This window comes from Salvelinus fontinalis, chromosome 27 (assembly GCF_029448725.1).
Source record: "Salvelinus fontinalis isolate EN_2023a chromosome 27, ASM2944872v1, whole genome shotgun sequence".
NCBI lineage: Eukaryota > Metazoa > Chordata > Actinopteri > Salmoniformes > Salmonidae > Salvelinus > Salvelinus fontinalis.
This window is the reverse complement of record NC_074691.1, coordinates 39,830,921-39,854,722: the sequence shown is the minus strand read 5'-3', so window position 1 is coordinate 39,854,722 and position 23,802 is coordinate 39,830,921. Positions and strand designations below refer to the sequence as shown.

The following is a 23,802-nucleotide window of genomic DNA, read 5'->3' as shown; positions in this document are numbered from 1 at the left end:
CCCCAGTTTGTTTGTAGGAAGGAAGGAACACCAGTTTGTTTGTAGGAAGGAAGGAACCCCAGTTTGTTTATAGGAAGGAAGGAACCCCAGTTTGTTTGTAGGAAGGAAGGAAGGAACCCCAGTTTGTTTGTAGGAAGGGAAGGAAGGAACCCCAGTTTGTTTGTAGGAAGGAAGGAAGGAACACCAGTTTGTTTGTAGGAAGGAAGGAACCCCAGTTTGTTTATAGGAAGGAAGGAACCCCAGTTTGTTTGTAGGAAGGAAGGAAGGAACCCCAGTTTGTTTGTAGGAAGGGAAGGAAGGAACCCCAGTTTGTTTGTAGGAAGGAAGGAACCCCAGTTTGTTTGTAGGAAGGAAGGAACCCCAGTTTGTTTGTAGGAAGGGAAGGAAGGAACCCCAGTTTGTTTGTAGGAAGGGAAGGAAGGAACCCCAGTTTGTTTGTAGGAAGGAAGGAACACCAGTTTGTTTGTAGGAAGGAAGGAAGGAACCCCAGTTTGTTTGTAGGAAGGAAGGAAGGAACCCCAGTTTGTTTATAGGAAGGGAAGGAAACCCAGTCTGAAAACTGTAAAAGGAAACTACTAACTCTAAACTGAACAAATCAAAAAGAATGAAGAAGTTCGGATCCCAAAGTCTAGCATAGTATGTCCTCCTTACACAAGGATGGGGCCCTTCAGTTCAAGTGGTGTAAAGCGCTAGGCCACGTAGTTTGTTGATTAATACAAATAGCCTGGATGTTGGTAGTCTAGTCCTCCACAGGTAGGCAGGCCGACTTGCTCGAGTGTCCCAATACAGGTCACCTACGTGGGCCATTCCCCCCTACCCTACTCCCAGGCTTCAGACCTACTCCTGGCCTCCTCAGCTGCATTTGCAGGACTTGACGATCATGTTGGATAGCTGCTCTACTTTAGGAGTGCGTCCAGAGTAGTAGAGAATGGTAAGAGGCTCCAGGTCCTGGGGAACGCAGCAGGGAGAAGCTGAGGCCTCTGGGTTCAGAGTGTTATACAGGCTCAGCAGCTATGGAGGAACAGGAAAGAGAGGAGGGTATAAAATATACTTTTTTGGTCCACAAGCCATTCAGATTTTTTACCAGGCAAAATATTTTTTGGGGCTTTTAATTTTTTTAACAAAACAGAAAACAAAAACAAATGGACATGCTCTCTAATGTTTCTAAAATAAATATATTACTAGTAAGAAGTAAATGTGGTCTATTGAATAATTACATTTTTTTGTGACCTGAGTTTAACCAAAATATCACAGACGAGACAAATGTTCACCTGCCCCTTTAAGGTTACCATGGTAACGTGACTCCAGTCATGTTTGTACCTGTGAGATTGAGTCTGACTAGTAGAAATGTTGTCTCTTCTCTAGCAGTTGAAACTCAAACATAGAAAAACAATCTAGCTTGTGAACAAAATAATGTAGATAGCTAAGAAAAACAAGGACAAAGTCTCACTTCAGTAGACTTTAGTTTAAAGTAAATTAAACCTATTTTCATGCCTGAGCGCAGCTCTTCTAAAACTCAATCTTTCACTCAGCTCTTCAGGTGCGCACAGCTCCCAGCCAGACAGAGCTGCAGCACGAGGTGGAATAGGCTATATAGGATTTGTAGTTTAGATTGTGAGATTAATTTACCAGCTATGAAACAAAATGGCGGAAATACTTTGAAAACAGATACTGCAGCATTTATTTTTACTGTAAATGTGATCATATTTCACTATTTTTATTCACAAACACAAGTGAAACGCTCGCACAGTAGAGCCCTGACTTCCCACCAACAAGGCTGGTGAAATAGACATCTTACACGCCAAAATCTACCCGCAGGTGACAGGTGACAGGTGTTAATTTTAGGCTGTGAAAGAGACATTTTGATGTTTCTGATGTGGAAGCTGAAATGTGGATTAATGTTGATTAATGTGCAACTGTCCCGGTCTACTAAATTGCGTAAATAAATAAATCCTGGCAGATCTGAATTTTATTCTGGTTGAGTCCTGTGTATGATGTAATTTTGCTGAGTCTCACTGTACCTTAGCTACCGTACATGGGCTATTGAGCAGCTACCTAGCTAGCCTGTATTTTTATGTCATTATAGCCTTGGCGCAAATAACAACAATTGCCCTCACCTGTGTGTGTGGTGTCAGAATGCCCTCACCTGTGTGTGTGTGTGTGTGTGTGTGTGTGCGTGTGTGTGTGTGTGTGTGGTGTCAGATTGCCCTCACCTGTGTGTGTGTGTGTGGTGTCAGATTGCCCTCACCTGTGTGTGTGTGTGTGGTGTCAGATTGCCCTCACCTGTGTGTCTGTGTGTGGTGTCAGATTGCACTCACCTGTGTGTCTGTGTGTGGTGTCAGATTGCCCTCACCTGTGTGTGTGTGTGTGTGTGTGTGTGTGTGTGTGTGTGTGTGTGTGTGTGTGTGTGTGTGTGTGTGTGTGTGTGTGTGTGTGTGTGTGTGTGTGTGTGGTGTCAGATTGCCCTCACCTGTGTGTGTGTGTGTGTGTGTGTGTGTGTGTGGGGTGTCAGAATGCCCTCACATGTGTGTGTGTGTGTGTGTGTGTCAGAATGCCCTCACCTGTGTGTGTGTGTGTGTGTGGTGTCAGAATGCCTTCACCTGTGTGTGTGTGTGTGTGTGTGTGTGTGTGTGTGTGTGTGTGTGGTGTCAGAATGTCCTCACTTGTGTGTGTGTGTGTGTGTGTGTGTGTGTGTGTGTGGTGTCAGAATGCCCTCACCTGTGTGTGTGTGTGTGTGTGTGTGTGTGTATGTGGTGTCAGAATGCCCTCACCTGTGTGTGTGTGTGTGTGTGAGCGTGTGGGGTGTCAGAATGCCCTCACCTGTATGTGTGTGTGTGTGTGTGTGTGTGTGTGTGTGTGTGTGTGTGTGTGTGTGTGTGTGTGTGTGTGTGTGTGTGTGTGTGTGGTGTCAGAATGCCCTCACCTGTGTGTGTGTGTGTGTGTGTGTGTGTGTGTGTGTGTGTGTGTGTGTGTGTGTGTGTGTGTGTGTGTGTGTGTGTGTGTGTGTGGTGTCAGAATGCCCTCACCTGTGTGTGTGTGTGTGTGTGGTGTCAGAATGCCCTCACCTGTGTGTGTGTGTGTGTGTGTGTGTGTGTGTGTGTGTGTGTGTGTGTGTGTGTGTGTGTGTGTGTGTGTGTGTGTGTGTGTGTGTGTGTGTGGTGTCAGAATGCCCTCACGTGTGTGTGTGGTGTCAGAATGCCCTCACCTGTGTGTGTGTGTGTGTGTGTGTGTGTGTGTGTGTGTGTGTGTGTGTGTGGTGTCAGATTGCCCTCACCTGTGTGTGTGTGTGTGTGTGTGTGTGTGTGGTGTCAGATTGCCCTCACCTGTGTGTGTGTGTGTGTGTGTGTGTGTGTGTGTGTGTGTGTGTGTGTGTGTGTGTGTGTGTGTGTGTGTGTGTGTGTGGTGTCAGAATGCCCTCACCTGTGTGTGTGTGGTATCAGAATGCCCTCACCTGTGTGTGTGTTATCAGAATGCCCTCACCTGTGTGTGTGTGTGGTGTCAGAATGCCCTCACCTGTGTGTGTGTGTGGTGTCAGAATGCCCTCACCTGTGTGTGTGTGTGGTGTCAGAATGCCCTCACCTGTGTGGGTGTGGTGTCAGAATGCCCTCACCTGTGTGTGTGTGTGTGTGTGTGTGTGTGTGTGTGTGTGTGGTATCGGAGCTCCTCACCTGTGTGTGTGTGTCAGAATGCCCTCACCTGTGTGTGCGTGGTGTCAGAATGCCCTCACCTGTGTGTGTGTGTGTGTGGTATCGGCGATCCTCACCTGTGTGTGTGTGTGTGTCAGAATGCCCTCACCTGTGTGTGTGGTATCAGAGCCATTCACCTGTGTGTGTGTGTGTGTGTGTCAGAATGCCCTCCCCTGTGTGTGTGGTATCGGAGCTCCTCACCTGTGTGTGTGTGTGTGTGTGTCAGAATGCCCTCACCTGTGTGTGTGGTATCGGAGCTCCTCACCTGTGTGTGTGTGGTATCGGAGCTCCTCACCTGTGTGTGTGTGGTATCAGAATGCCCTCACCTGTGTGTGTGTGTGTGTGTGTCAGAATGCCCTCACCTGTGTGTGTGTCAGAATGTCCTCACCTGTGTGTGTGGTATCAGAGCTCCTCACCTGTGTGTGTGTGTGTGTGTCAGAATGCCCTCACCTGTGTGTGGTATCAGAATGCCCTCACCTGTGTGTGTGTGTGGTATCAGAATGCCCTCACCTGTGTGTGTGTGTGGTGTCAGAATGCCCTCACCTGTGTGTGTGTGTGGTGTCAGAATGCCCTCACCTGTGTGTGTGTGGTATCAGAATGCCCTCACCTGTGTGTGTGTGTGGTATCGGAGTTCCTCACCAGTGTGTGTGTGGTATCGGAGCTCCTCACCTGTGTGTGTGTGGTATCAGAATGCCCTCACCTGTGTGTGTGTGGTATCAGAATGCCCTCACCTGTGTGTGTGTGGTATCAGAATGCCCTCACCTGCGTGTGTGTGGTATCAGAATGCCCTCACCTGTGTGTGTGTGGTATCAGAATGCCCTCACCTGTGTGTGTGTGGTATCAGAATGCCCTCACCTGCGTGTGTGTGGTATCGGAGCTCCTCAGGTAGGGGCAGGGTCCAGAACAGTAGTTAGCGAAGTATCCTTTAGGTTCGTGGATCCACTTCCAGTCCAGGTCCCGACGGAAGTCGATATAGAGACGACGGACACAGCAGTTCTCCTCAACAGTGCTGGGAAAGGGGCACAACAAACTATGGTGAATCACTCATACCTTCTCACTTACACAACAATGAGCTAGGTAGTCCGCTTTGATAACTGTTCAGTTACAACTCAACAATGTTCTTTTTAACAACAACAAAAAACTTTAGTTTGAGTCAGTTGAAGTTGCAATTAAGTTTCTTGTCTTGATCAACCGACACATGAATGGTTTCAGATTGCACATATGGGAAGGTTAGCTGGCTCGTTGATCCTTCGTCTGCTATTGTTGTTTTATGTTACAACAGATGTACCAGAAACCACTTCTAAAAGGCGCCTTTCAGGACATGACAACCGATAGGTGGAAACAGAAGTGCTAAAAGTTTCAGTCCTCACGAGAAGCAGTAGTCGGTGTCCAGGGCGCGTTTGCGTCTGCGTGGCTGTGAGTCGAGGCGGTGAGGAGGGATCATCATGAGGATGAGGTGAGGCAGGTACTCCTCCTTCTGCTTCTTCTTCTGCTTCTTCTTCTTCAGACGACCCAGGTCCCAGCGACCCAGCTCCTCGTACTCCCCTTCCATACCTGCAGCAGAGAGAGGTCAGACATTACATATCAGCCAGTACATGTTACAGGGCACAGGTCAGACATTTTGTACGTTTCTCCCCTGCAGCAGAGAGAGAGAGAGGTCAAAAGGTCAGTGATTACAATTACAACTTTATTAATCCCCGAGGTGCGATTTGTTCAGGGCTGATAGGATGCTTTCAAATTAGGACAACTGTAAACATTACACAAAAATACAATATCAACATTTAAGGCATCAATAAAAAATGTGCACGATGCAATTTAAGAAACTAAAAGTTCACGGAAGCCACAGTTGTTAATTCATGTCAGGGCTAAACTATCTCTAGAATAGTTCCTTATATATTCCGTGATGGCCCTGTTAACCAGGTGGATGGCCTCGGGCTCAAACGAGGCCCTGCTCCTATTGGTGGAGCACTTCAGACAGAGCAGGTGGCGTCCCAATGGGGAGCAGTTTGAACTGCGGGTTGAGGACAACGGGTGCTCTCCCCCAGGACGCCTTCCTCCTCAGTTACTGAGCTAGTCCACTTGTGACTTTGTGTCTTATAAAGCCTTTTTAAAAATGTTTAGTGTTTATTAAAAATTTCAATGTCAGTTCAAAATGGACCACACAAAGAAGATAATGTTATGCCTACTGACCTTTGAACTTGACCTCCAGCACTTCGTTCACATTATCGATGATGTCACCGTTGGGGTTGAAGGTGTGGCAGGGGCAGTGTACGCTGATCTCCAGACCCAGGTTGGTCTCTGACAGGAGAGAGGCATCATGTCAATCAATTAGTGCTGAGCGATTAATTAACCTAAATATTATTATTTTTTAAAAGAATTGGTTCAATTATTTGAATTCCATTTAGTTCGTTTTTTTCTTCTTCTGTGAGCTCGATGTGTAGTTTCTGTAGAGATAAATCAGATCCAGCCTGAACTGTGTGATGTAGTAGGGAGTTGTAGTTTCTGTAGAGATAAATCAGATCCAGCCTGAACTGTGTGATGTAGTAGGGAGTTGTAGTTTCTGTAGAGATAAATCAGATCCAGCCTGAACTGTGTGATGTAGTAGGGAGTTGTAGTTTCTGTAGAGATAAATCAGATCCAGCCTGAACTGTGTGATGTAGTAGGGAGTTGTAGTTTCTGTAGAGATAAATCAGATCCAGCCTGAACTGTGTGATGTAGTAGGGAGTTGTAGTTTCTGTAGAGATAAATCAGATCCAGCCTGAACTGTGTGATGTAGTAGGGAGTTGTAGTTTCTCTAGAGATAAATCAGATCCAGCCTGAACTATGTGATGTAGTAGGGAGTTGTAGTTTCTCTAGAGATAAATCAGATCCAGCTTGAACTGTGTGATATAGTAGGGAGTTGTAGTTTCTTTAGGGATAAATCAGATCCAGCCTGATCTATGTGATGTAGTAGGGAGTTGTAGTTTCTGGCCAATAGTCTATACTGAACAAAAATATAAATGCAACACATGTAAAGTGCTGGTCCCACGTTTCAGGAGCTGAAATAAAAGATCCCAGAAATGTTCCATTCGCACAAAATATTAATTCTCTCAAATGTTATGCACACATTTGTTTACATCCCTGTTAGTGAGCATTTCTCCTTTGCCAAGGTAATCCATCCACCTGACAGGTGTGGCATGTCAGGTGGATTAAACGGCATGATCATTACACAGGTGCACCTTGTGCTGGGGATAATAAAAGGCCAGGCAGTTTTGTCACACAACACAATACCACAGACGTCTCAACTTTTGAGGGAGCGTGCAATTGACATGCAGACTGTAGGAATGTCCACCAGAGCAGTTGCCAGAGAATTTAATGTCAATTTCTCTACCATAAGCCGCCACCAACGTTGTTTTAGAGAATTTGGCAGTACATTCAACCGGCCTCACAACCGCAGACCACGTGTAACCACGCCAACCCAGGACCTCCACCTCCGGTTTCTTCACCTGCGGGATGGTCTGAGACCAGCCAACCAGACAGCTGATGAAATTGAGGAGTATTTCTGTCACATTGAAGGAGAACCATTGTAATAAAGTCCTTTTGTGGGTAAAAACGTATTCGATTAGCTGCCCAGTCATGTGAAATCCATAGATTAGGGCCAAATTAATCTAGTTCAATTGACTGATTTCCTTATATTAAATGTAACTCAGTAAAATGAGTTGAAATTGTTACATGTTGCGTTTATATTTTTTTGCAGTATTTTTGTTTAGTGCAGAAAATGTGGTAATTAACTACAATGACCAGAATCCATTGCATGGGCGCTTAAACTTAACATGGAGACAGAGAGAAGATGGAGGGGGATAGAAAGCAGTTGGGTTACGAGCCTGAAAATACATGAAGTTATTGCCAGGTGGTATTCAGCAGTCATTAAAAGTATGCCTTATTTACTTTGAAGAACTACTAAAATAGTGAATATGTCAGACAGCAGCTCTATAGAGATGAGATGATGACTTGGGAACTAAAATAATAAAGTCATTAAATAAAACAAATGTAATATACACAACAGCTGACATTTAATATTAAAGTAATGTGAATAAATGATGGTCAATAAGTGATCAGCAGTAATGGACAGTCACTACCATCATGGGACTTTTATTCATTGTTTTATTCTGTTTTACAGCATTCAACCCACATAATGCATTTCATGTACCGGTATTATAATTGTTTATATTTTTTTATCTCGCTGAAACCCAAACCGACCTCAAAATGCACTAAATTGCTCAACACTACAATCAATTAATTAATCAAATCGTGGCATCCTCACCTCTGTACATCAACCATTCCCGTACCGTCTCTGTCACGTCGAAGGAGACCCATTCTGGCGTTCCCTTGGTCAGCATGTTCTTGGCTCCGATGTAGCGCTGCTTAGCTATGTGCTCATCTGGCCTCAGGATCTGAAAACCAAGAGTAGGTGAGTTACTGTATATCAACGACACAGAGTCACTATTCTGATGCTGTTGCAACTAGTGGAGACTTGTGAGAGGCATAAATAAACTCTACAATAAGGACATCATTACTGCCATGGCACTGCATGTCATATTCTAGAGCAGAGGCTTTAGAGAGAGATGCTTGTAGAATGTTTTGGTAAAAAAAGTTAAAAAAAAAAGTGAATCGGCATCCCAAAACAGACTCAATTAAAATACTCAAACAGTGGAGGCTCATCAGAGGATATTGTGGTGTATTCATTCTGCCGATTCTGTTAACAAGTTTCTTAAACGGAAGCAAACTGAACAAAACAAGGATAAACATTCCTGAATTTGTCCAATTTAAACTCTCGTTTTCAACTGTTGGACTAATGATTCAACCTGATGCAGGCAAGAGTGTCCAGGACACACTAGCGTTACCCTGCCCTGAGCCAGACCCTGTACACATCCTCCAGGCCTGGTGAGCTGGAGTTAGGTTCTGGCGGCTGTCCACCTCCAAAACCACAAGCTGGATATCATCGTCTCTCTCCCCCTTCCTCATTTAAAACATGGGGATGTGGAATAGGAGGCAACTTGTTTTTGTTGTCAATGTCAGTATGGTAAACCCATCTAAACTAAAGTTTCTGGCCATATGAAAATGTAAAAAGTCCAATACTGATCATGCTCCTTAGCAAAACAAAAGCTATTGAATTGTAGATATTTTTTTTAAAATAATGTCTGGCAGGTGACGCTGCTGTGCATGAAACATCATGGGACACTGTGTTACCTCTACCAGGACCCTCCCTCACATCTTGGGACACTGTGTTACCTCTACCAGGACCCTCCCTCACATCTTGGGACACTGTGTTACCTCTACCAGGCTCCTCCCTCACATCTTGGGACACTGTGTTACCTCTACCAGGACCCTCCCTCACATCTTGGGGCACTGTGTTACCTCTACCAGGCTCCTCCCTCACATCTCAGAGCACTGTGTTACCTCTACCAGGCTCCTCCCTCACATCTTGGGACACTGTGTTACCTCTACCAGGACCCTCCCTCACATCTTGGGACACTGTGTTACCTCTACCAGGCCCCTCCCTCACATTTTGGGACAATGTGTTACCTCTACCAGGCTCCTCCCTCACATCTTGGGACACTGTGTTACCTCTACCAGGCCCCTCCCTCACATCTTGGGACACTGTGTTACCTCTACCAGGCTCCTCCCTCACATCTTGGGGCACTGTGTTACCTCTACCAGGCTCCTCCCTCACATCTCAGAGCACTGTGTTACCTCTACCAGGACCCTCCCTCACATCTTGGGACACTGTGTTACCTCTACCAGGCTCCTCCCTCACATCTTGGGACACTGTGTTACCTCTACCAGGCTCCTCCCTCACATCTTGGAGCACTGTGTTACCTCTACCAGGCTCCTCCCTCACATCTTGGGACACTGTGTTACCTCTACCAGGCCCCTCCCTCACATCTTGGGACACTGTGTTACCTCTACCAGGCTCCTCCCTCACATCTTGGGACACTGTGTTACCTCTACCAGGCCCCTCCCTCACATCTTGGGACACTGTGTTACCTCTACCAGGCTCCTCCCTCACATCTTGGGACACTGTGTTACCTCTACCAGGCTCCTCCCTCATATCTTGGAGCACTGTGTTACCTCTACCAGGCCCCTCCCTCACACCATGGGACACTGTGTTACCTCTACCAGGCTCCTCCCTCATATCTTGGAGCACTGTGTTACCTCTACCAGGCTCCTCCCTCATATCTTGTAGCACTGTGTTACCTCTACCAGGCTCCTCCCTCATATCTTGGAGCACTGTGTTACCTCTACCAGGCCCCTCCCTCACATCTCAGAGCACTGTGTTACCTCTACCAGGCTCCTCCCTCACATCTTGGGACACTGTGTTACCTCTACCAGGCTCCTCCCTCACATCTTGGGACACTGTGTTACCTCTACCAGGCTCCTCCCTCACATCTTGGGACACTGTGTTACCTCTACCAGGCTCCTCCCTCACATCTTGGGACACTGTGTTACCTCTACCAGGCTCCTCCCTCACATCTCAGAGCACTGTGTTACCTCTACCAGGCCCCTCCCTCACATCTTGGGACACTGTGTTACCTCTACCCGGCTCCTCCCTCATATCTTGGGACACTGTGTTACCTCTACCAGGCCCCTCCCTCACATCTCAGAGCACTGTGTTACCTCTACCAGGCTCCTCCCTCACATCTTGGGACACTGTGTTACCTCTACCAGGCTCCTCCCTCACATCTTGGGACACTGTGTTACCTCTACCAGGCCCCTCCCTCATATCTTGGGACACTGTGTTACCTCTACCAGGCCCCTCCCTCACATCTTGGGACACTGTGTTACCTCTACCAGGCTCCTCCCTCACATCTTGGGACACTGTGTTACCTCTACCAGGCCCCTCCCTCACATCTTGGGACACTGTGTTACCTCTACCAGGCTCCTCCCTCACATCTTGGGACACTGTGTTACCTCTACCAGGCTCCTCCCTCACATACTCTTTCACCCCCTGCTTAAAGAGCACGACTTCTAGCAGTATTAATTGACAACTGTTACATCCCAAATGGTACCCTAGTCCTTTTACAGTACACTACCTTTTGATCAGGGCCAATAGGGATATGGTCTAAAGTAGTGCACTATATAGGGAATAGGGTGCAATAGGGATATGGTCTAAAGTAGTGCACTATATATAGGGAATAGGGTGCCATAGGGATCTGGTCTAAAATAGTGCACTATATATAGGGAATAGGGTGCCATAGGGATCTGGTCTAAAGTAGTGCACTATATAGGGAATAGGGTGTCATTTGGAACACACATCCCATGTTGATGCCTGATGATATGGATGTTTCTTTGCAGGCCTTTGTGTTCCACGCCTCTACATGAAACTAGGAGGAAAGACTTATCATTGTCAAATCACATTTTATTGGTCACATACACATGGTTAGCAGATGTTAACGCGAGTGTAGCGAAACGCTTGTGTTTCTAGTTCCCGACGATGCAGTAATATCGAACAAGTAATCTAACAAATTCACAACAACTACCTTATACACACAAATGTAAAGGGATGAATGAGAATATGTACATATAAATATATGAATTAGCGAAGGCCGAACGGCATAGGCAAGATGCAGTAGATGGTATAAAATACAGTATATACATATAAGATGAGTAATGTAGGATATGTAAACATTATTAAAGTGCCATTATTTAAAGTGACTTGTGATCCATTTATTAAGTCAATTTATTTAAGTGGCCAGAGATTTGAGTCTGTATGTTGGCAGCGGCCACTAAATGTTAGGGGTGGCTGTTTAACAGTCTGATGGCCTTGAGATAGAAGCTGTTTTTCAGTCTCTCGGTCCCAGCTTTGATGTACCTGTACTGACCTCGCCTTCTGGATGATAGCGAGGTGAACAGGTTCCGATGCAACCATCTCTGAGATGGCCGCCTCGCTTCAGGTCCTTAGAAAACTATGCAGTTATTTCTTGGGGGTCAGGTGGAGTTAAAGATCTCTTGAAGGACATGGGGAGACGGAGGGGTACCTTTACATACCTGGTAGAGCTCGACCCTCTGTTCGTTCCTATTGGCAGCAGAGTTTGGAACCCTGAGAACACGGAACTCGGCTCGGAACAGGTTGGTGGAGTTCCTCTCCATGGCCGACACGTTGAAACGGAACACTTTGGAGGTGATGCCTTTAGGACAGTAGGGAAGGTCATCTGTAGGACAGAGAGAAGAGACCACAGTCAGTAACAATGAACCAGATTATGGGGTGATGGCATTGGGAGAGTAGGGCACGTTGTTGGATTCAGAGAGGAGACAGTGGAGCAGGTTTTTGGAGACAGAGGAGACAGTAGGGCGGGTTGTTGGCGACAGAGAGGAGACAGACAGTAGGGCAGGTTGTTGGAGACAGAGAGGAGACAGACAGTAGGGCAGGTTGTTGGAGACAGACAGTAGGGCAGGTTGTTGGAGACAGACAGTAGGGCAGGTTGTTGGAGACAGACAGTAGGGCAGGCTGTTGGAGACAGACAGTAGGGCAGGTTGTTGGAGACAGACAGTAGGGAAGGCTATTGGAGACAGAGAGGAGACAGACAATAGAGCAGGCTGTTGGAGACAGACAGTAGGGCAGGTTGTTGGAGACAGACAGTAGGGCAGGTTGTTGGAGACAGACAGTAGGGCAGGTTGTTGGAGACAGACAGTAGGGCAGGTTGTTGGAGACAGACAGTAGGGCAGGTTGTTGGAGACAGACAGTAGGGCAGGCTGTTGGAGACAGACAGTAGGGCAGGTTGTTGGAGACAGACAGTAGGGCAGGCTGTTGGAGACAGACAGTAGGGCAGGTTGTTGGAGACAGACAGTAGGGCAGGCTGTTGGAGACAGACAGTAGGGCAGGCTGTTGGAGACAGACAGTAGGGCAGGCTGTTGGAGACAGACAGTAGGGCAGGTTGTTGGAGACAGACAGTAGGACAGTTTATTTGTAAGAAACAGGCATAGGAGGACAGAGCTCAGTAATGCTTGCACACTGATGTTAATACTCTTAGCACAGCCGGTCAGGTCTTCTGTAAGAGAGACAGGAGACAGAAGAAAGAGATGCTTGATCACTTTGGAGGCGATGTCCCCCGGGCCGTAGGGAAGGTCACCTATTACAGTCAGAGGAGGAAAAGGAAGTACTGCTACAATGTGAGGTCATCTATACATTTTGGTGAATGCCTATTTTTATCCAAACATTGATGAAGGCTGTCACCCAAATGAATCCGTTTGCTCTGACCTCTGCTGCTTGAAAATAAAAACTAAATAATATCTCACTGTAGGATTTCCCTTTTTCCCCAGTATATGCCTTATGAACCCAGCACACAAAAACTTTGTTATTACAGCATATTTAGTTGAACACGCCAATTCCTCTTTCTACAGACAGAAGAGACCCAGCTCAGTAACAATGTTGCTTTCAAACCAACATGCAGATGACTGTAAGTTTAGCACAACGCTAAACCAGTGGACTCCAGACTGGTTTTTAACCACAAGTTATCATTGCAAACTTCACAGGGGTGAGGGTGCCGCTAACAGCTAGCCTCCCCGCTGTCCGACTGCTGGCTCAAATCAGGGCGGTTCTGCCTCGCAACACATGTGACCGCCCTGTTTCGCCAACATAACCAATGGGTTGAGACACTCAAAAATGGGTACTTCTTGAGGGACCCCATCCGCGACATTTCAAGGTAGCTGTCGAGTGACCTTACGTCACGTTCTTACCTCCGTTACAAAAAAATGTCCGCTTTGTACAGAATGAATGTCAACGTGAATCTAATACCTTCTCAGACAAGTAATTGATGCCCTTATAAAAAAATTACGTCAGAAAACTTCCTACCCATTGATCAAAATTGGTTGAAAGACATCTTTTCAAACCACAAATATGTATTTTCAAAGCCTTTTCAAACCACAAATATGTATTTTCAAAGCCTTTTCAAACCACAAATATGTATTTTCAAAGCCTTTTCAAACCACAAATATGTATTTTCAAAGTCTTTTCAACATCTTGTGCGCGTAGATACACATTGAATCACCGCTGATAAACCAAGAGTTGACTCGGTAGATACTTCCCCTGCATAGTTCAGTAGACACCACATTTCCTCCTTAACGTAGTTCATCTCTTCAGACACGTTGTTTTCCCGCGTCACATTTAGCCGCAGCTCACATTGTTATTCGTCCCAAATGGAACCCCATTTCCTATGTAGTGCACTACTTTTGACCACTACCCATAGAGCTTTGGTCAAAAAAGGAATTGCACTATATAGGAAATATGATTTCCATTTGTGACACAGCCAGTAATTATTAAGGATGTAATGCAGTCCATGCTCTCAAACGACTTTACTACTTTCCTGAATGGACCACTTACGCATGGCTTCGGCATGGAACCTGATAACACGCTTCTGTTATCAGCTGAAGTCAAGGGGGCTAGAAGCGTCTGGGGGTGGGGGGTGGGGGCGGGGGTGGGGGGGGTACATTTATTTTCTCAGTGAAGTAGTGTCCCTGTTTGACTTGAAGTGACTTGACCTCTCTGGTATTCGGCGTATCAAAAACCTTGCTGTCCTCAGTGGGCTGGGATTGACCCCTACACCAGCTCTACGACCATATTCAGAGTGCTGATATAAGATCAGGTCCTCTCTGTCCATATTAATATTATTCAACATGATCTAAAAGGTCAAACGAATCCTAGAATCAGCTCTCCTACTACTCTGGGTTTGTGAATACAGGGATAGCCCAGCCCAAACCAGTACAGACCAGCCCAGTACAGACCGGACCAGCCCAGACCAGAGTTGGTGGTTGAAGTTATCCCTCTAGGGGGCTGTGCTTTGGCAAAGTGGGTGGGGTTATATCCTTCCTGTTTGGCCCTGTACTGGGGGTATCATCGGATGGGGCCACAGTGTCTCCTGACCCCTCCTGTCTCAGCCTCCAGTATTTATGCTGCAGTAGTTAATGTGTCGGGGGGCTTGGGTCAGTCTGTTATATCTGCAGTACTTCTCCTGTCTTATCCGGTGTCCTGTGTGAATTTAAGTATGCTCTCTCTAATTCTCTCTTTCTCTCTTTCTTTCTCTCTCTCGGAGGACCTGAGCCCTAGGACCATGCCTCAGGACTACCTGGCATGATGACTCCTTGCTGTCCCAAGTCCACCTGCTGCTGCTCCAGTTTCAACTGTTCTGCCTGCGACTATGGAACCCTGACCTGTTCACCGGACGTGCTACCTGTACCAGACCTGCTGTTTTCAACTCTCTAGAGACAGCAGGAGCGGTAGAGATACTCTTAATGATCGGCTATGAAAAGCCAACTGACATTTACTCCTGAGGTGCTGACTTGCTGCACCCTCGACAACTACTGTGATTATTATTATTTGACCATGCTGGTAATTTATGAACATTTGAACATCTTGGCCATGTTCTGTTATAATCTCCACCCAGCACAGCCAGAAGAGGACTGGCCACCCCTCATAGCCTGGTTCCTCTCTATGTTTCTTCCTAGGTTTTGGCCTTTCTAGGGAGTTTTTCCTAGCCACTGTGCTTCTACACCTGCATTGCTTGCTGTTTGGGGTTTTAGGATGGGATTCTGTATAGCACTTTGAGATATCAGCTGATGTAAGAAGGGCTATATAAATAAATCTGATTTGATCCAGTACTCACAGCCCTTCAGCTCCGACCACATGATGACTTCTCTACAACACCTACCCTCCGCTCCTCCATCCCTGACCTCAAATTACCCTGTCCATCCCTTTCTTTCCCTTTAACTTTCTTTCATTTGCACCTGTCAGGGATTTGAAGCGGTGCAGACGCTAGCCTTAGATCCGCCAAATGTCAACAGTGTACCTAAAGCCTTTCAGCAGAGCTGTCAGGAGCTAACGTGTTTGTCCACACCACACTAAAGAGGTGGGAAAGGAAAGGAGTGATGTCACTGGCTCGGGATGTCAACAGCAGATCCACCGAAAGCGAAACTTCTCCAGAAAGAGAGAAAAGACAGAAACAGAGACAGAGACAGAGAGAGACAGAGACAGAGACAGAGACAGAGACAGAGACAGAGAGAGCGAGAGAGAGAGAGAGAGAGAGAGAGAGAGAGAGAGAGAGAGAGAGAGAGAGAGAGAGAGAGAAAGAGAGAGAGGAGAGACAGAGAGACAGAGACAGAGAGAGAGAGAGAGAGATAGAGAGAGTGACAGAGACAGAGAGAGAGAGAGAGAGAGAGAGAGAGGAGAGACAGAGAGAGAGAGAGATATATATATATAGAGAGAGAGAGAGAGAGTGACAGAGACAGAGAGAGAGAGAGAGAGAGAGAGAGAGAGACAGAGAGAGTGACAGAGACAGAGACAGAGACAGAGACAGAGAGAGAGAGAGAGAGAGAGAGAGAGAGAGATAGATAGAGAGAGAGGAGAGACAGAGAGAGAGAGAGCGAGAGAGAGAGAGAGAGAGAGAGAGAGAGAGAGAGAGACAGAGACAGAGAGAGAGACAGAGAGAGAGGAGAGACAGAGAGAGAGAGAGAGAGAGACAGAGACAGAGACAGGGACAGAGACAGAGACCTATGCTCTGTCCCAAATGGCACCCTATTCCCTACCTTTGATGAGAGTCTAGTCGTGCACTGTTTTGGGTTCTTTTTGCTGTATCTGTCCACCAGTTAGGTCTTGACCGCAGTACTTTCTGGGAAATACGCCTCTCTGCAAACACAGGAAGCCAGTCCTCTCAGTCTCTCACCTCCCTCTAAAACACTTATTCTGGTGTGACTCACAGTTACTCTGGTCTGAAGAAGTAGAGAGGTCTGGTCTGAAGTAGGAGGGGTCTGGTCTGGTCTGAAGTAGGAGGGGTCTGGTCTGAAGTAGGAGGGGTCTGGTCCAAAGTAGGAGGGGTCTGGTCTGAAGTAGGGGTGGTCTGGTCTGAAGTAGGAGGGGTCTGGTCTGAAGTAGTAGAGGTCTGGTCTGAAGTAGGAGGGGTCTGGTCTGAAGTAGGAGGGGTCTGGTCTGAAGTAGGAGGGGTCTAAAGTAGGAGGGGTCTGGTCTGAAGTAGGAGGGGTCTGGTCTGAAGTAGTAGAGGTCTGGTCTGAAGTAGGAGGGGTCTGGTCTAAAGTAGGAGGGGTCTGGTCTGGTCTGAAGTAGGAGGGGTCTGGTCTGAAGTAGGAGGGGTCTGGTCCGATGCAGGAAGATACGGGTCTGAAGTAGGAGGGGTCTGGTCTGAAGTAGTAGGGGTCTGGTCTGAAGTAGGAGGGGTCTGGTCTAAAGTAGGAGGGGTCTGGTCTGGTCTGAAGTAGGAGGGGTCTGGTCTGAAGTAGGAGGGGTCTGGTCTGAAGTAGGAGGGGTCTGGTCTAAAGTAGGAGGGGTCTGGTCTGAAGTAGGAGGGGTTTGGTCTGAAGTAGGAGGGGTCTGGTCTGAAGTAGGAGGGGCCTGGTCTGTAAAGTAGGAGGGGTCTGGTCTGAAGTAGGAGGGGTCTGGTCTGAAGTAGGAGGGGTCTGGTCTGAAGTAGGAGGGGCCTGGTCTGCAGTAGGAGGGGTCTGGTCTGAAGTAGGAGGGGTCTGGTCTGAAGTAGAAAAGGCTTTGAACAGATCTAGTAAGGTGGAAAGCACCTTGATCAAGGGATATATCTTTAAAGATGTTCTTTATATGAGGAAGTTTGCCAGTTGGACTTCACCAGGTGCACAAAGGGAGGTTCGTCATAACACTAATATAATGGCATCATGATATGTGCACTCTTTATTTACACAATCAGGGGTACCATATTGGCCAGTGGCTCTACAGTGGCAAGAAAAAGTATGTTAACCCTTTGGAATTACCTGGATTTCTGCATATATTTGACATAACATTTGATCTGATCTAAGTGACAACAATAGACCAACAGTGTGTTTAAACTAATAACACACAAATTATTTTATTTTTCTTGTCTATATTGAATACATCATTTAAACATTCACACTGTAGGTTGGAAAAAGGATGTGAACCACTAGGCTAATGACTTCTCCAAAAGCTAATTGGAGTCAGGATTCAACTAACCTGGAATCAAATCAATGAGACGAGATTGGAGATGTTGGTTAGAGCTGCCCTGCCCTATAAAAAACACTCACAAAATTTGAGTTTGCTATTCACAAGAAGCATTGCCTGATGTGAACCATGCCTCAAACAAAAGAGATCTCAGAAGACCTAAGAGTAAGAATTGTTGCCTTGCATGAGGCTGGAAAGGGTTACAAAAGTATCTTTAAAAGTCAGTCCACGGTAAGACAAATTGTCTATAAATGGAGAAAGTTCAGCACTGTTGCTACTCTCCCTAGGAGTGGCCGTCCTGCAAAGATGACTGCAAGAGCACAGCGCAAAATGCTCAATGAGGTTAAGAAGAATCCTAGAGTGTCAGCTAAAGACTTACAGAAATCTCTGGAACATGCTAACATCTCTGCTGAGTCTACGATATGTAAAACACTAAACAAGAATGGTGTTCTTGGGAGAACACCACGGAGAAGCCACTGCTGTCCAAAAAAACATTGCTGCACATCTGAAGTTCGCAAAAGAGCACCTAGATGTTCCACAGCACTTCTGGCAAAATATTCTATGGACAGATGAAACTACAGTTGAGTTGTTTGGAAGGAACACATAACACTATGTGTGGAGAAAAAAAAGGCAAAGCACACCAACATCAAAACCTCATCCCAACTGTAAAGTATGGTGGAGGGAGCATCATGGTTTGGGGCTGCTTTGCTGCCTCAGGGCCTGGACAGCTTGCTATCATCGACGGAAAAATGAATTCCCAAGTTTATCAAGAAATTTTGTTGGAGAATGTAAGGCTATCTGTCCGCCAATTGAAACTCAACAGGAGGTAGGTGATGCAACAGGACAACGACCCACAAGACAGATGTAACAACAGAATGGCTTCTGGAGCGGCCCAGTCAGAATCCTGACCTCAACCCGATTGAGATGCTGTGGCATGACCTCAACAGAGCAGTTCACACCAGACATCACAAGAATATTGTGGAACTGAAACAGCTTTGTAAAGAGGAATGATCCAAAATTCCTCCTGACCGGTGTGCAGGTCTGATCCGCAACTACAGAAAACGTTTGGTTGAGGTTATTGCTGCCAAAGGAGGGTCAACCAGTTATTAAATCCAAGGGTTCACATACTTTATCCAACCTGCACTGTGAATGTTTACATGGTGTGTTCAATAAAGACATGAAACATTATAATTGTTTGTGTGTTATTAGTTTAAGTAGACTGTGTTTGTCTATTGTTATGACCTAGATGAAGATCAGATAAAGGTTTATGACCAATTTATCCAGGTCATTCTAAAGGGTTCACATACTTTATCTTCCCGCTGTATAACAATGTTCAACCGGTGTGCACTATTTTCTTGAGTAATTCAAGCCACTAGAAATTCTCAGGTATAAAGACTCACTCCCACAACAGTGTGAAGACGGTCATCCTGGCATTGAAAGACCTTTCAAAAACGTAGCTCTCTTCCTCTCTGAGGTAAGTGGAAATCTAAAAGTCTGTAGCCAGCTGAGGGAAAGGGCGATGTGCACAACAGAGAATATATAAAAACCATCCTCCATGTTTGCTGCTGGCTCCTTCCAGAAAGCAGCATATGCTGAAGTCATTATTCCCATTGGGGGGAATTCTGTCTATGCATGTGTAACGGATGTGAAATGGCTAGCTAGTTAGCGGGTGCGCGCTACTAGCGTTTCAATCAGTTACGTCACTTGCTCTGAAACCTAGAAGTAGTGTTGCACCTTGCTCTGCAAGGTGTGCAGCGATGGGTAACGATGCTTCGTGGGCGACCGTCGTTGATGTGTGCAGAGGGTCCCTGGTTCGCGCCCGTGTCGGGGCGAGGGGACGGTTTAAAGTTATACTGTTACACATGATGACGCTATTGACAACAGACAAGTGTACCCAGCTCTTTTAAGCTCTCTTATGCACTTTGCACTGTTTTTTAACTTTCATTTATAGTTATGTTGTATTGTATCTCATGTGTATGCAGCTCTCTTGGTCAGAGCTCACCTGGAAGAAACTTCACCTATACTGTTACAGATGACTATTGTCACCTATTGTCACTTATTGTCACCTAACAGTAACCTATACTGTTACAGATAACTATTTTTCTATACACTATAAGGGATAATAGTTTATTATGATGAGCCAAGTGGCTAAAGAGGAAGATCATCAATCAATATCAATATTGATCGAGATCATTAAGATAGTTTGACCTTTGACCCCCAGGGAAAACTGTAACGTTATAGAGTTTTGTAAACCAGAGAAAGGGTGTACCCTAAATGGGAGCAGGGTGAAGTTTCCCCTAGACACTGATCTTGGGTCAGTTTGACTTTTACCCCACTCATGGATAAGGTTAGTATTGGGGGGAGGGGAAGCTGATCCTAGATCTGTGTCTAGGGGTAACTTCACCCCGGAGCCAGTTTTGTGAAGTTGCCCCTAGACACTGATCTTGGGTCATTTTTGCACCCCCCCCCCCCCCCCCCCCCACTAATTGTTAAAGTTAGGCTTGAGGGAGGGAGAAGCTGATCCTAGATTTGTCCCTAGAGGAAACTTCACCCCTGGAGCCTCCTCAATATTCATTACTCATTATGATTGTTTACATTGTGCTTTTAACTGGGCTTCAGGACGTAGTAGGGGAGCTGAAAGGCAGCAATCTGTCCTCGCTGTGTTGCTTTTTGTCAGGACCTCTTTATATGATCCAACACAGAGCTATGGGGAAGGGAGAGGCATTTTACTACAGCACTTGTTGATTTCAAAGGGACCATGATGCAATGGGCTTTGCGTCGACCCACAAGGCCTTCTTCCAATTCTTCCACACTTAAGAACACTATACCTCCCTCTCCCTCTCTACCCCTCCCTCTCTTTCTACCCCCCCCCCCCTCCCTCTCACGTCTCTTCTCAGAAATTGTGACTCAGACATCACAGACAGTGTGTGGTGGGGAGTGGCTCTCTATAAAGGTGATATGTAGGTGAGATAGGGAAACGGGAGATAGTGGGGAGTGGGGAGTGGATCTCTGGCTAAGGAGTGGAGGAGGTCCTCCCCTCAGCTAAGTTTTCCTGTCTCCATGTTAACTTTCCCTGTCCTCCCCCTCAGCTAAGTTTTCCTGTCTCCATGTTAACTTTCCCTGTCCTCCCCCTCAGCTAAGTTTTCCTGTCTCCATGTTAACTTTCTGTCCTCCCCCACAGCTAAGTTTTCCTGTCTCCATGTTCACTTTCCCTGTCCTCCCCCTCAGCTAAGTTTTCCTGTCTCCATGTTAACTTTCCCTGTCCCCCCCCTCAGCTAAGTTTTCCTGTCTCCATGTTAACTTTCCCTGTCCTCCCCCTCAGCTAAGTTTTCCTGTCTCCATGTTAACTTTCCCTGTCCTTCCCTCAGCTAAGTTTTCCTGTCTCCATGTTAACTTTCCCTGTCCTCCCCCTCAGCTAAGTTTTCCTGTCTCCATGTTAACTTTCCCTGTCCTCCCCCTCAGCTAAGTTTTCCTGTCTCCATGTTAACTTTCCCTGTCCCCCCCCTCAGCTAAGTTTTCCTGTCTCCATGTTAACTTTCCCTGTCCTCCCCCTCAGCTAAGTTTTCCTGTCTCCATGTTAACTTTCCCTGTCCTTCCCTCAGCTAAGTTTTCCTGTCTCCATGTTAACTTTCCCTGTCCTCCCCCTCAGCTAAGTTTTCCTGTCTCCATGTTAACTTTCCCTGTCCTCCCCCTCAGCTAAGTTTTCCTGTCTCCATGTTAACTTTCTGTCCTCCCCCACAGCTAAGTTTTCCTGTCTCCATGTTCACTTTCCCTGTCCTCCCCCTCAGCTAAGTTTTCCTGTCTCCATGTTAACTTTCCCTGTCCCCCCCCTCAGCTAAGTTTTCCTGTCTCCATGTTAACTTTCCCTGTCCTTCCCTCAGCTAAGTTTTCCTGTCTCCATGTTAACTTTCCCTGTCCTTCCCTCAGCTAAGTTTTCCTGTCTCCATGTTAACTTTTCCTATCTCCCCTCAGCAAGGCTTCCCCTTCCCTTCCTCAGCCCTGTTCCAATCAGCTTGTGCAGATGTCCCTCTCATTTGGGCCTGGCTGAAACTAAAACAGACACATCTGGTGAGAGGGACTGGGTCCATGGTGGAAAAAGAGGGAGGGAAGAGGAGGAGTGGGAAGGAGGAGTGGGAAGGACTTTACACAAAACACCAGTCTTCTGGATTGAAATAGGTTGGGGGAAAGAGCCGAGGCAACTTCCAGGTTAAATCCACAACATAGCTTCTACTAGTCCCACGTCTCACGGAAGTCATAGACACATTCCTGAACATAAGGCCAATAAAGTGAACTGAACAGAAGTTAGCACATCTAAGGCGATCTTAAACAGATCGTTTCTGACACATTCCATCTGTGTACTCGCAGGGTTTCCCAAACTCAGTCCTCATGACCTCAAAGGGGTGCACGTTTTGGTTTTTGCCCCCAGCACTACACAACTGATTCAAATAATTTAACTTTTCATCAAGCTTTGATCATTTGACAATCAGCTGTGTCGTGTTATGGAAATTACACAAAACGACTACCCATTGGGGTCCCGAGGACCGAGTTTGGGAAACGCTGGTCTAATGTATCCTATCCACACACTCCATATATGCAACATACAGAGTTGATTGGTTCCTATCCGTTGTCAACTGTCAACTATGTAAAGCCCAGATAGAACCCATCATTATCATGATAAATAGATAAACCACTAATTTTGAAGTTTTCAAAATTACGCATTTGGCACGCTCTCTATTCATTGATCTGGTGCGTAATAGAGCACCCAACTACCATCAAAAAGAGTTTCACCAAAAATAACAATAGAAAATAGCTTATCAACCAAAAGAGCATTAAGATGAATATAACATAACACGACTTAGCCTACTATTTTCTGGCGGTCCCTGGACCATGTTGAATTTGTATATCTCTTTGGCATAATATTCGGTCTCCGTGTTGTCTTGGCCGCAACTTTGCTGCCGGTCTCTCCCCAACTCCTCAAGCAGCTCCCGGGTACTGTTATACAACGACTGGATCTGGTAGGAGACCTGACTGGGTCCCAGGGAGTGTGGCGGGCTGGTCAGCCGGAGCTTACTCAGTATCTGTCCCCGTATCGCCTCGAACCTCTTCCGCTTCACATGATCGATATCCACCGTGGCGCAGGTTGACAGAGACAGACTGGTGGTCGTGTAGTTTAGGAGAAGGACCAACAGAAGAGCTTTACCGAGATACATGTTTCTGTTGCTCAATTATGCACTTGGTTTGTGAAGCACTTAGGTGAACAAATGTAGTCTAATAACGGATTCACACCGGTGACTATTTCCCAAGTTTCCTACGCGTAAAAGTATGTTTAAACTTTCAAAATCAACTTCATAGCAGTTTACAAAAAACTATTTTCTCGCACTTTCCTTTGGCTTCTTCATACACGTATGTCCTCTCCCGAGGAAATCCATTTTCGCTGGTTTGTGATCCATGGAAATCCAGGTGTGTATTCAGCCATCAGACATCTATCGCCCAGCGGTTCCAAATGAATCAATTTCCAAGCGCAGGTCAAACTAAAATCTACTCAGCGCAATAACGGTCTCAATCATCATTCTAGTAGCTGAACGCATACCGCCTATGGACTTTTCTTTCTCGTTCTTCTATTTAACCCTTTTCGTTCACTTAGGTCGCCCGACTCGCCGTACAACTGTGCATCCTTCCTTTTTGTATTTTCTAATTGTCATGAACAACTTCGTGCCACTGACCCGCACGCACCTTCTCCTGACAGTGCCCGACTAACTTCACGTTGCAGAGCTGTGCGCCCTCCAGCACCGGCTCACGTTTGTTTTATACGGACGGCTGTGACGTTTTGATGGAGGAAGGACCACAGGTCATCTATCCCATGACCATAACTCTATTCTGTGGAGAAGTTCTCAAATCTCAAATATAACTTATTATCAGTTCAATATAATGTGTCATATCATATGTAATTCTAAACGTTTATCATATTTTATATATTTTTTTAATAGTTTAAAATGATAAAGTTTAGTTGTATATCATTACTTGTCCAAGGATCAATGTCGCTTGTAGGCTATTTTGATAGCATGCAATTACTCTTGAGGTGATTTTATTGATCTGATTGCGTTAATCACTGTTGTTAGAGGAACATGTTAGAATAGCGGCATCAGT

At 46.1% G+C, this 23,802-nt stretch overlaps 1 protein-coding gene across 1 annotated transcript; it reads right to left on the bottom strand.

Annotated features, from left to right (window-relative positions):
- Positions 1-373: 373 nt before the first annotated feature.
- On the bottom strand, positions 374-23,417 carry LOC129825563 (transforming growth factor beta-3 proprotein-like). The gene is made up of 7 exons (XM_055885747.1): positions 22,520-23,417; positions 11,715-11,878; positions 7,990-8,119; positions 5,877-5,984; positions 5,057-5,240; positions 4,542-4,695; positions 374-1,011 (listed from the first exon to the last, which is right to left on the bottom strand). The coding sequence occupies exons 1-7, from the start codon at positions 22,863-22,865 to the stop codon at positions 853-855; spliced, it is 1,245 nt and encodes a 414-aa protein (XP_055741722.1). The 5' UTR covers positions 22,866-23,417; the 3' UTR covers positions 374-852.
- Between the last annotated feature and the right edge of the window lie 385 nt (positions 23,418-23,802).